The 13,700-nt window shown below is 35.4% G+C and overlaps 1 protein-coding gene across 1 annotated transcript; it reads left to right on the top strand.

The window, feature by feature from the left end:
- Positions 1 to 232: 232 nt before the first annotated feature.
- LOC129273545 (enolase 4-like) lies at positions 233 to 13,321 on the top strand. The gene is made up of 12 exons (XM_054910597.2): positions 233 to 318; positions 1,214 to 1,406; positions 2,486 to 2,614; positions 3,515 to 3,705; positions 4,558 to 4,864; positions 5,260 to 5,388; positions 5,884 to 5,946; positions 6,960 to 7,124; positions 7,868 to 7,993; positions 9,177 to 9,369; positions 10,244 to 10,311; positions 10,987 to 13,321. The coding sequence occupies exons 2-12, from the start codon at positions 1,248 to 1,250 to the stop codon at positions 11,194 to 11,196; spliced, it is 1,740 nt and encodes a 579-aa protein (XP_054766572.2). The 5' UTR covers positions 233 to 318; positions 1,214 to 1,247; the 3' UTR covers positions 11,197 to 13,321.
- The last annotated feature ends 379 nt before the right edge of the window (positions 13,322 to 13,700 follow it).

Here is a 13,700-nt window from a genome sequence, read left to right as displayed (position 1 = left end):
CATGATTCTGAAACCTGATGAAACTCTGTTAAAAATTACTGCCCTAAAATTTTATTTTTGCTGTAAATAGTTTAAAATTTAATCTATAGCAATTAAACTTTAAAAAATATGTTTAAGGTGTTTGTTTAAATAGCATCTGTATTGTTATTTAGACAATACAAAAATCAACGGGTTAGGGGAATCAAGCAATAGATAGCTTGCCATAAGCCAGAACTTGAGATATACTGCATTACTACTTCATGTCAATCGAGAACGTCGATCGCAGATAGATCGGTTGGCAATTGCGGAGAAACGAAGAAGATTCACCTTTTAAATATTGTAAGTTCTCTTATACATATGTAATTAGATCCTATGTTTAGAAAATGAAACTGTAATTTCATTTACAAAGTTTGGTCATATTCTTATGCTCAGCAGCTAGTGTAAGTGGGGTTTTTTTCTTCTCATTTTTCATTACCTCCGCCTCCAGCTCCGGTCACCACACTAGCCTCCTCTTCCCCGCTGCCGCGGCAGAGTCATGGGGCCGATTGCACGAAAGGGTCTGTCGACTGTCCAAGGACCGTCTTTCTTGTCGCCCATCTTTTATGATGCGCTGTATGCGGGATATTTCTGAAATGTATGATAAACAAATAAAATTTGTTAGCTAGCAATTAAATCAATTTGTATACAATTTCATGATGATCTATCAGTGATCACATCATTTTATAAAGAAATATAAGCAAAGATTGAATAAAATATGTTTGCAGGTAATTAATTTAAAATGCGTTTCACATGGCTCATCATAACAAATGGGCGACACAAGATGGTTTTTGCAAAGACCCTTTCGTGCAATCGGCCCCTGTGTGAGTGTGTGGTTTCCCTGCGCCTGTTGACTATCGCTTGAGCTGCTAAGTGCTAGTTGCTGAGGCTTGAGTGGTATGAATTTGGTGATGGAGGTGGCTATTTCAGTTAAGCTTAATTTCAGTATTTGTCTATTACTTCTGTTCTTGACTCTTGGAGTACTTTTAGAATGCAATATAGATCTAGGCCTAGTTAGAATTAGACAGGAATAACCATCATTTCTTGTTAACAATTTCTGACATTACTATCATCCCCATTCATTCTGTTTCACCCATTTTCTATTGGTGAGTGGAGCCAACTTAGTTCAGCAGAACAACCAATTTACAGAGACTGAAGCTGTTGGTCTAAGTTAGAATGTCTTGTTTCTCCAATACAGGAAGATCAAGAATTGAAGTGAGTTGTAATCTAAGATGGCTGCCAGTAGAGCTTCGGAAAGGAGTGCAAGAGAATTTTATGAGATGAAGCAAAGGGCTGTTAATTTCTACAAAGAGAATCAAGTCCCAGAGAAGATTGAGGAAGTTCTCAATAATATGTTCCATGAAAACCCTGCTGATGTTTATGGCTATTTGGTAAGATGATTTTATAAGCTCTCATATTGACAGCTGATGAAGTAGAAGCAAATTTTTAGACACAGAATATGCATTTTTATACAGAGAAACTTCCAATATGCACGGTTTAAAGATTTAGATTGAAATATTTTTACTCGCAGTAATTAGCAAACTTCACAATAAAAGACTTATGTTGAGATTTGCATTAAATATTTCTTTGATGTTGCATCATCAACCAATAAATGTAGCTGGAAGGAATGTAATGATGTAATACAGATGAATGTGAATTTGCTAAGATTTTTAAAACTTTGATCAATCAATATTTTGCCCAAATAAGGCCCTCAAACCTCTGTAATTCTCAATTTATTTTACCTTAGAATCATATTGAACTATATATATTCAGTCTTGAGTCCAAAAGCTACTCACAGCTAATAAAGGGGAATCCAAACCAAATAAAAACTTGTTTTTATAAGAAAAAGAAAAATCAGACAAGTTGATAGGTAAAAGTTTGAACAATATTGGACAAACAACAAGAAAGTTATGAATTTTTAAAAGTTGTAAATATTGGTAATCACTATACCCATGGAGACTTCAAATTGGCCGCATATGGGATGTCATAGTGATGTAAGGCAAGGACTACTCTTCCATGTACTCCAATACATATTATGGCTAAAATGTCATTTTTTTCCAAAGGTTTTATTTCAAGTTATATTTTTCTTTCATGAGGACATAAAACAATATACTACCTGGATTATATTTAGATTACTGCCCCAGGGGAATGGGTACTTAGGAGAAAACCACACATCCCTGATAATGAAGTACATGGCCTATGGGAAAGTTGTCCTTGCCCCTTGTCATAATTTACTTACCCAGTTGCCAATTTGAAATCTACATACTATTATTGATCTCAATTTTAAAGCAGCTATAACTTTCTTATTGCTTGTCCGATTTCTTTCAAACTTTCACCATTCTGTTTAAATTATTTTCCTCCTTCCCAACACAACGTTTTATGGCCAAGGCTGGATTCCCCTTTAAGCCTAAGATCATGTACATGTTTTTAAAGGAAATTATCTGTTATATTTTCTCCTTGAATATTTCAGTCTGAGTATTTTGAAAGCAAGGCGAAACCACCAGTCATTCACAAAGTAAACGGAAGAGAGGTGTATGATAGCAAAGGTCAGCCTACAGTTCAAGCAGATATATCATGTATCATCAAAGGATTGGAAAAGGTAAGAATAAATGTTTTTTTACTTTAAGATATATTCTAGTTAAGCAAAATTTAATTTTTTGACTAGTGAATAGGCCTATTCTCATTCCCAAAGGCTGTGTACAGTGAATAGCAGATGGCAGTAGGTAGCATTTAAAGATGATTTGAATGCATTATTTTTAATTGAATGCGTTCTTAGTTCAGTAGCCTATCTTTTTTAAAGAATTATCCTGCTAAAAGCACATTTTAAACAGTGTTTTTAAACATGAGACCTTCATTGATGAAAAGTACACATGATTTTGGTCTGAGGGCATTTCAAGAAAGTTGTAATCACTGACTAAATTGTCAGCCCTGACAGTTTAATTGAAATCTTTGGTTTTAATTAGCTGAGAAGCACTAGTCTCTGACTGTTGCTATGGTAACTGTCAGAGTAAGGCAACTTGTCAGTGCTGACAAACTTTATGAAATTGTGCTCAAGAATTATGAGTTAAGTCAAAATAGAGAATGTTTCACATTTGATCCTGAATGCTGCTTTAGCTCGTTTGTATCGGTAGCGGAAAAGACTTGATGAGGACGGTGTTATTGATGTAATTGTCAAAGTGACTATGATTACTATGTTAACCTATTATTATCAATTGGATGATCTTAAAGGATGAATCCAAATTACATCAGTTTATCAATTCTTTAATTGATATTTGATAACTAGGCTATTTTACTGAAAAAAAAATTGATATTGTTTATTCCGGGTGTTATTGAATATTATCAAATGCTTCCTCATAAATGTAGTTGTTTGTATGATTTCATTAACATCTTCATTGATACAAGACTATTGCTGCAATAAAAAGTGTATTCTGGTTTAAGGAAGGGAGGGATCTTGTCTATTTCATAAATTCTCATTCATTTATTGTGTTCAATCTTTCAGCATTTCTCTACTGCTACTGCTAGCAGTTACAATCACTACCCTGATAATGTAGCGCTAGAGAAGAGAGAAGCAGATGAGAAGGAGAGGCTGCAGAACACACAGGCAGCCGTATCACTGATCAATGGACAACTCACTGAAGCATTATGTGGTGTCGATCCTACTGATCAGAAAGAGGCTGATGACATAGTCATGTGAGCATATAAGAATTATTTTGTCACACTTCATAATCTCTATTAAAAAAAAAATCCCACTTTATTCATACTTGTTCAATTACGCTTTAATCTTATGTCATAACTGCCAACTGTCCCTATTTTTGGCCAAGTACATGTAGAGAGCCACTTCAACTGTTGTGTACTTGTTTTTGTGAGAAATCTGTATGTACCAGTATAGCTCCTGTATGAGCTGCCAAAGGGATTACCCCCCCCCCCCCCATCAAGTACCATTGTCTTGGAAACTTTGCAATGTCCCCATTTTTATCCGTTGCCGTTTCATTCAGCCCATTTCTTGGGGTTAAGGGTTAGCAGGTATGTAATGTGTCTTGATTGATTATTTGTTGTATTTTGTTATGTGAACCAATGTAAATTCCATCCAATGCAGTGTTGGGCTGCCATGTGGTTTACCTTTTCAAGTTCAAGTCCTAATTTATATTAATAGAGTATGAAAAAGTTATATAATATAATTTGGTCACAGCCTGCACTATTTTGTACATTTTAGTATGGAGAAATATTTGAAATATTGTGAGTGTGATAATGAAATATACACTACAAAACTATCTTGACATGTGCGGTAAAGATAGGAGAATCAGTTCATATTATGATTTAGACTAGAGTTCAGCTCGTAGACACTGTGATTATACGGGTGTACATTTTATCACATCCAAACAAGGAAGGATTTTCTTGTGTATATTTGACTAGCCGACTGCTTTGTGATATTTATTATATAAACCATGTTGCACATCATTCTTGATTTTAAGAGACTTTCCATAAGAGATGTTATAAAGGCATAGAGAGATTATTATTACACTTACGTCACATTTTCTTCAGAACACTGATTGATAAGTTGAAAGCTGAGGCTGACCAGAAGGAGGAGGAGGAGCGGCTGAAAAGGATCGAAGAGGAGCTCAACCAGGAGCCGAAGGAGCCTGCTAAGGAGGAGAAAACTGTTTCACCCAAAGGGAAGAAGAAAGCAGGGAGTGCTAGGTCAGGCATAGTAGCAATGGAGGAGCCAAAAGAGCCGTTATACCCAGCATGCAGTGCAGCATGCGCCGTATCTCAGGCTGTTGCCAAGGCGGGAGCTGCAGTGAAGAAGGTCCAGCTGTATGAACACATCTGCAATATTGCTGGAAATGTGGTATGTATGTCATCTGTTTATTTTGATATGGACAGTCAATGATGGTTTACTCAACCTTACACACTGTATTATTGCAAGAGTAGTATATTATTATTCAATTGTGTAATAATTATTCAGTAGTATATGTTTGAAAATGATTCAATATTTCTTTGAAACTGCTGCCTGTCTCCATCATCTGGATATTGAATATTTCCGACATTGTATTGCAGTGATATTTGAATTTATGTTTAAAACTTTTTTGGGCGGATGATACAAAGTTGCTTATTTTGTAAGCAACTAACAGTAAGGGATTATTACTGAACAATCATAATATTCCAATAAAGTACCGTAAATTATAAAGGAGTAAAAATTAGAGAATATGCTTGATGAATGATAATTGATTTAATTTCTTGTAGGATATGGACGTATTGACTATGCCTATGCCCATGGTGAGCGTGTTGAGCTCTGGTAAACCAGCCCCAGGCAAGCAGAACCTCATCAAAGAACTTTTCATTCTGCCTAAACCTGGACTGTCATTGGAAGAGGTATGTATCTATCACAGTAATAGAGACATCATAACTTAGTTTAAGGGTGGTAGGGGCACTAATCCCTCGAATATAAAATATAAATTAAAGTCAGGTAGTGACCAAATTTACCTTTGATAATAGGTTAACAAATTAAAAGGTTGATATTGAATGGAGGCTTGTGTAAATGTTACCAAGTTTCCAATAAATACTACCATTGCAATGATAAAAGTTATAACATGCTCATTCAGTATTATTCAAGATCAGTAAAGGACTATATACGTGTGAGGGTATAATGATATGCAAGCAGCAGTCTGCATCAGAGTGGAAGAAGAAGTAGTTTGAACACTTAACTCCCTTGAGTATTTTAATTCACGTTTTTCTATTCTTTTCATTCAAGTTTCAAAATGTGAATTTATTTTGATAAAGAGATACTATAATGGTTAAAAACCTCTTAAATGGTGTCTTTAATTTGTCTTGAATTATTCATTACTTTATTTTTTCTTTCTAATCTAGGGAATGAAACAAGTGACAGCTGTTTATCACCAAATAGGAAAGCTCCTCTTTGTCAAGTTAGGGGTAAGTCATTCAGATCATATTAATCTGTTGAACTCACTTGATATCAGCTATGGGTTGTTATTGTTGGTTGAGAGACCTAGATGGGATTGACCTAAAGATATACAAACATTGAGGATGTTTTGTCTGATACCTTCATGATTGTTCTCACAAGGTATAACTTTAAAAAACATTGCCAACAATCTATAGTTGGTGGCAGGGGCGGATCACAGATTTTTCGAAAGGGGGGGGGGGGGCACATCATCCCGAGGAAAAATTTGACAAGCAAAAACTATAAATTAAAAATTAAAAAAAGGTCTTCACTTTCAAAAGAGGGGGCCACTTCTGTTTTAGCAGTATTTTTACATTACAATTTTTAATTGTGCCTCTCAAAAGCGGGGGGGAAGGGCTGACTGTGCCCCCCCCCTCCTGGATCCCCCAGTGGCAGGTGGACTATTCTGAGAGTAACAAGTGTGGATAATAACACTTATGGCCAAACATATTCTGTTTTATGAATAGTAGCACGATCACCCGTATCTGGAGGTCTGTCCTCTTATAAACAAATTTCAATGTAAATGAAGCCAGCAGTGTGTTTTGTTTTCTTTCTTTTCGCAAACTTGTGCTTAAAGTTGTGTGTACCTTACAAAGAGCTTTATGATATACTACCTGATATACTACCCTGTATATTGTTTCAATAAGCTGCGTATATGACCTTGTAGAATATGGAAATCAAATGCAACAATATCTTAGGTAGAAATTTATGTTGTTTTGAAATTCCAGCACACATGTTGTCATTGTTGTGCGCCGCAATCAATGTGAAATTTTTTTTTTGATAATCAGTCAATTTTTCTGAAAAGAATATTTAAAAAACATTTGGCTGGCATTATTTTGGCACTTCACATCCACTCGATCATAAAATAGTGTATAATTTTAGATTTTTGTGAACCACCACCAAGGTCACCCCATGCAATAAGAAGTGCAGCCATATAAAAAATCATACAAATTAATTTTTTTTAAATTATTTCCTTTGATTATAGGTCCCAGCCTACTACGTCAATGATAACGGAACCTTCACTCCGCAGTATGATCGTCAAGAACAGTTCCTAGACCTGGTCCAGGAAGCGGTTACAGCCCTGGAACTAACACCAGGAGAAGACATCTTTATTGCTTTAAACTGTGCTGCCCATGAGATATATGAACCAGTAGGTATCACCAAGGTTCTACTACTTCATATTTTTTCACATATTTTCTGACTTTACCACAGTTTTTTCTATCGAAGTATGTATTCCTCTTGAAAGACAATCAATTAAAACAAGTGTTTTTTAAGAGCTCAATTTAAACACTTTGGAATTCAATCTTGTTATGTAAAAAACTCTGGGGGTTTCAGGAGATACTAGCAACTTTACAAACAGGATGCGAACATTGAGGAAAATAACCAACCCAATGAAATACTCCTTCTGTGCATGTTAGAAGGCTCACTGCACAGAATCTTAATGGTCCTCTTGACATAATACAGACAAAATAGCCAGGGTGTCATTGTAGACAAGTTCTAAAATGATTCTAAACAAATCATTGTGTCAAATTAGAGTCCAAACAGTTTCTTCCTTCTCTGATCATATGATCAGATATGTCATTATTTATAATAGCATCTTAATTAAAGAAAATAAATCATGTATATTGAAAAAACTGTACACAGAATAATAAGGTAGAAAAAGAAGTATATGACTTATTTTGCCACATCCAATTCAGGACTTTCATTGGATAGACATTGATATAAACATGTCAGCCTTCACCAAGGAAAAAATTATTTGCAGAGAGAGATTTACTACTTGAATACTTTATTTCAGCTCATGTCCAGGTAAAATGAAAAAAATGGACTAACTTTGTAAGTAGCTTGAGCTATATTATGTCACATTAAATACTTGTATGGTTTTTTTTCTATCAGGAAAAGAATAAGTATGAAGTAATGACAGGAATGCAGAAGACATCAGAGGATATGATAGAGTTTTATGCCGACATCATCAACCGATACCCTGCTATTGTGGCATTGATTGATCCACTCAGAAAACAGGTAAAGAAATACTTTTTGATCTTTCTTTTTCTTATGTGTTTTATTGATTTTTAGGTAAGCAAATGAACATGTAGATCAAAACAATAACAAATTATAATAACCAAAAAGCAACATTAATACAGCAGTAGTAAGTTATACACTTTATTGGGTTGATTGTAGGAATGTTAATTCAGGAAAGTTATAAAAACAAGATTATAGATGATGTGATCCCGGGGAGGGGGGCCAGTCAAATATATTGCTGTACACATGCATGACCCCAAAAAACGCGTTTAAAGGGGTGTTTTTTAAGTTTTGGATGCGGGCCGTGCGTGCGCTCGTTAAGGGTATCAAAAACACCTATTTTTAAGAAAAAGGGGTAGTTTTGAAACACTGGTCAATGGTCAATGGCAGGGTCAAACGTATTTAGGGTATGTGTTTTTTTTCAAAGCTTTTTTTTAAAGACTAGCCAAGCAAACTCGTTTAGAGGATGTTTGGAAATTTGGCCACGCGTGTGTACAGCAATACATTCGACTGCCCCCCCCCCCCCCCCCCGGGATGTGATAGAGTTTTACTTTGACATCATCAACAGATTGTGGTATTCACTGATTCAATACTAAAACAGGTAAAGAAGTATTGTAGAAACAAAGATGATAGAGTTTTACTTTGATAACATCAACAGATATCATGTTAGATCATTGATATAAGCAAACAAGTAATCATGGGATATTGTATTAATTAAAATTATATAAACCGATGAATCTAAAGGATAGGAAGCATATTCTGTTTGGAGCCAAGAGAAGTCTGGTGAAAATTTAGAATCAAATAGAAAATGAGATGAAATATAGCCCTGAATTGCGTTATACAAATTATCTGAGGATTGAGGTAACATGGCGTGTTGCTTTTTATGCAGACATTTTGCATTCTTATAATCATATCAGCATGATTGCTCCTTTTCAATATTCATAATTTGGTCTTGAATGAATGTAGTGCAGGTATACTTATGTAAATTGACCTAGCATAACTAAGTCAACTATTTGCCTATAAAGTTGAAGCAATGATTTTTTTTTAGGCCAAGTCATGCAAACATGTGTTATATACCTCTTCTAAGTCAATTTTTTTCCTAAGCCTAACATATTACTGGCATCGTGGCTTTAGAGGCTCAGGTAAAGATATTTTTGTCTTATTATTTGATCTTCAATCTAAGGATTCTGAGACATGGACCAAACTTTGCGAGCGTGTTTCGGAGAGGTGTTACATCATAGGAGAGCACGTCTACCCACGTGTAGAGAAGTTTGTTCAAGAAGGGTTTGGCGAGCTGGCAGCAAGTGGTGCCTCACTGCGTATGCGTCAGATGACAACAGTTACCAACATCATAGAGGCAGCTACAATTATAAAAGGTATGATTAATTTGTTGTTTAGAAATCAAAAGCTATCATATTTCATCTTTTATGTTTCCTTTACAAATGTATGATTTAAGGGTAAATTGCCAATTCGTCCACTGCCAACTTGTCCACTCACCACATGGTCTACCTTCATGTAGTCTAATGCCATTCCGTCCATCATAATTTCGTCTAACAACCATTTGGTCCAATCATCACTTTGTCTAATCACCATTTCGTCTAATAACCAATTGGTCTAATACCCATTTTCTTTTCATTCATTTTGCACAATAAACACTTCAATTTAATTAGACCAAAAGGTGATGGGACTAAATGGCTATTGGACCAACTGGTTATTAGATGGCATTGCATTAGACTAAATGAAAGTAGACCATGTGGTGAGTAGACGAACTGATGATGGACCAGATGGTAGTAGACGAGTTGGCAATTGGACGAATTGGCATTAGACGAATTGGAAATAAACCAATCTAAGTAAGGACGATCAAGTATATGCTCGAAACACAGTGAAGATGTTGATGATGTTGATGTCAAATCTAGCTATTCTTCAATCCTTGTCTAATCTTATCCTATCTGAAGTGATTATGCAAACCATATGTAGTTGAAGATTAGTAACTAGCATCAAAGGGTGATATGAAACACTTGCCATTGAAATAGTAACTTAGGTGTAATGTACATGGAAATGTTGACTTTGATGGCAGTGTTATTGATCTTATTTTACATTACTGGGCTCAGATCTATGGGTAAGCATCTTTTCATCTCTTGTGCATTCCATCTACCCCTCTCTTAATATATCTTCCCATCCCTTTCCCACTCTCCCTTGCCCCCCCCCCCCCTCTCTCTGTATTTCTCTCTCTGTATTTCTCCATAATAGAGGAAGCCTCAATCACAGCCATCTCTTGTGTACCTGGTGATACATCTGATACATTCCTAGCTGATCTAGTAAGTAGCAAACTTAAATTTCCATTACAGTAGTTTTACTGGAGATAACCTATTGACATGTTCATTTGGATAGGCTAGATAGTGATGACTGATCAGTACTGCATATATTTTGCTTTTTTGTTGTCTTTATAATTAAGTTGGGATGATTCCTACTTGCCTTCCGAGGTTCTCCCAAACCCTAACCCTATTATTTTTTATCAATAATTAACGTTCAATTTCATGTCAAAGATGAGTGTCAAGACGAGCATAATAAAGAGGGTATGCAACTAGCAGCTGAGTAAAATCGCCCTAGAAGCACTATAGCTTGTCATGTTGAAACAAAACCATCCTTCAATAGTTTGTGCAGTGGCATTTCTATGCGATGCCATGTGCCAAAATTTAGTACCATTTCTTGAAAGATGATGTAATTTCAAGATTAATTCAGATCGCATGACGATCAAACACAGGATACAATTTATATACTTTAGATATAGTGTGATATATTTATCCAGATATGAAACAGCTTTTTTTAAGTGGTACTGTTTTTAGCATTGTAGAATAGTTTGAAATTTATGTCTATGCTGTTAGTATAATTTTATGTAAACTGAAGTGAAGCAAGCAATGAATACTATCTAATTAAAAAAAAAAACCTAATATATCATGTTGATCAAATGAGAATGTTATGATGTTTCACAGGCTGTTGGTATCGGAGCTACATTTGTCAAGTTTGGTGCTCCAGCAAGAGGCGAGAGGATCTCCAAGTACAACCGTCTCCTGCAGATCTCAGAGACCTTGAAGGAGCAAGGTCAGCTTAGAGTCCATGAGGAGTTTAGCTTCCCCATCAAGAGACCACCTACTCCATCCCCATCAGAGGGACAAGGAAGTGAACAGGATGGTGGCAAATAATAGATGGCAATTGAGAGGAATGGTCATACCAACATGGTTATAAGCTGTGTTCCAGAATGTTTATTGACCATGCCACTTCACATATTTTGCTAACTTGAAATATTTGATAAATTGAAAATGAAGTTGGTACATTCTATATCTGTGACAATATTTGGTTCATGGACCAATAGATGAAATGCGATTGTAAATCAGAAATTTGAAAGCTCAAACCGCTAGGATCAAAAAGTTTTCTTTTACATGCATATAGGTCCCTTATTGTGTACTTAGATTCAAAACAGATATTGAAGTGCATGCGTTACAGAACCACACATCCATTTTTGTCTCACCTGCATAGCAGAGTGAGACTATAGGCGCCGCTTTTCCGACGGCGACGGCGGCGGCGGCGGCGGCGACGGCGGCGTCAACACCAAATCTTAACCTGAGGTTAAGTTTTTGAAATGACAGCATAACTTAGAAAGTATATGGACCTAGTTCATGAAACTTGGCCATAAGGTTAATCAAGTATTACTGAACATCCTGCCTGAGTTTCATGTCACATGACCAAGGTCAAAGGTCATTTAGGGTCAATGAACTTAGACCATGTTGGGGGAATCAACATCAAAATCTTAACCTAAGGTTAAGTTTTTGAAATGTCATCATAACTTAGAAAATATATGGACCTAGTTCATGAAACTTATACATAAGGTTAATCAAGTATCACTGAACATCCTGCATGAGTTTCACGTCACATGACCAAGGTCAAAGGTCATTTAGGGTCAATGAACTTTGGCCGAATTGGGGGTATCTGTTGAATTACCATCATAACTTTGAAAGTTTATGGATCTGATTCATGAAACTTAGACATAATAGTAATCAAGTATTACTGAACATCCTGTGCAAGTTTCAGGTCACATGATCAAGGTCAAAGGTCATTTAGGGTCAATGAACTTTGGCCAAATTGGGGTATTTGTTGAATTACAGCCATAAATTTGAAAGTGTGTTGGTCTAGTTCATAAAACTTGGACATAATAGTAATCAAGTATCACTGAACATCCTGTGCGAGTTTCAGGTCACATGATCAAGGTCAAAGGTCATGTAAGGTCAAAGAACATTGGCCACGTTGGGGGTATTTGTTGAATTGCCATCATATCTCTATAAGTGTATTGGTCTAGTTCATAAAACGTGGAAATAAGAGTAACCAAGTATCACTGAACATCTTGTGCGAGTTATAGTAGTTTTCAAAATCAGCACTGCTGCTATATTGAATCGCGTGATGCAGGTGAGACGGCCAGAGGCATTCCACTTGTTTTGTATATAGACTGGTTTATTGTGATCCACGAATGGAACGGGTGTATAGCTTACCAATAAATTAACTACTGGGGTAAACTTGGAGTAAGGCTTACATACTGTTCATCACCTATGTACCCCCACCAGTTTCTCAAATGTTCAACCACCAAAATATCTGTTTAACATTATGAAATATGCAAATATTTGTATGTTGCAAGAAATGTAATGATTTTGAAGACCATGGCCATTATTCTGAAAATCATTGTATCTTTTATCTAATCTATTCTGTCAATAACAAATTTTGAAAGCTTATTTGGTTGGAAGTGTGCGAATTCATGCCCTTGGTCCAAGGCACAAGTCAAAATGAACAATCGAAAACAAATGGTTTATTTCATTTTGACCACTGTAGCAATTCATAAATAAGATATCATTTTCAGAATATTGGCCATGTTTGTGATTTTGTTCTTTATCTCATCCTAAATGAAATAGGGAAATAGTAATATATTTGCGTGTACCTCGAAAAGCTTTTATATTGATTTGATTGGATTTGGAGTTCAGTTTTAAGTAGCAAGTTGGAAGTATTTGCAAGAATGAATTAATCATTAAATGAATTCAATGATTTGCATCAAAAATGCATTTTTCTCATGAAATGTATCTATTACTAAAATAGTTTGCTCTTGAATTCCTGAAAATTTTATCTAAATTCCGTCCAAGTGGTGAACTTTTATCACACATTTTAACCATGTAATATATTGTACATATGATTATATATGGCTACAACCATTTGTAAATTTTGAAATACATGTGACATGTATATATATATATATTTCATTAAATTATGTTTGAAGAATGAAATATACATTATGTGCTCTAGTCCATTTTATTTACATTTTCAGAGAACCAAAATAAGCCAATAAAATCTTTAAAAATTTTGTGGGGGGGGGGGGGTACTTCATCAATAATTCGGTTTTCATCAACATCCCCCAAAAATACCATCAACCATGGTGGTAAAATGGATCAAAATTTGCATCAACTACAAAATGGTCAACATTATGGTTGATATCATGAATATCCTAAAATATCAAATTGTCTGCCCTTTTATTTTTTGCACGTCAGGACAATGTTAAATGTTTTTAAGTTGACCACTCTTTTATGCATGTCATATTTTCCCAGGAGTCGAAAGTTGACCAATTCTACCTGTATGATCAACAATTAGTGTTGAGAAGTACCAAATTTCT

The sequence above is a fragment of the Lytechinus pictus genome, chromosome 12 (assembly GCF_037042905.1).
Source record: "Lytechinus pictus isolate F3 Inbred chromosome 12, Lp3.0, whole genome shotgun sequence".
NCBI lineage: Eukaryota > Metazoa > Echinodermata > Echinoidea > Temnopleuroida > Toxopneustidae > Lytechinus > Lytechinus pictus.
The sequence above is the reverse complement of the archived record's forward strand: the minus strand, read 5'-3'. Positions and strand labels throughout refer to the sequence as shown.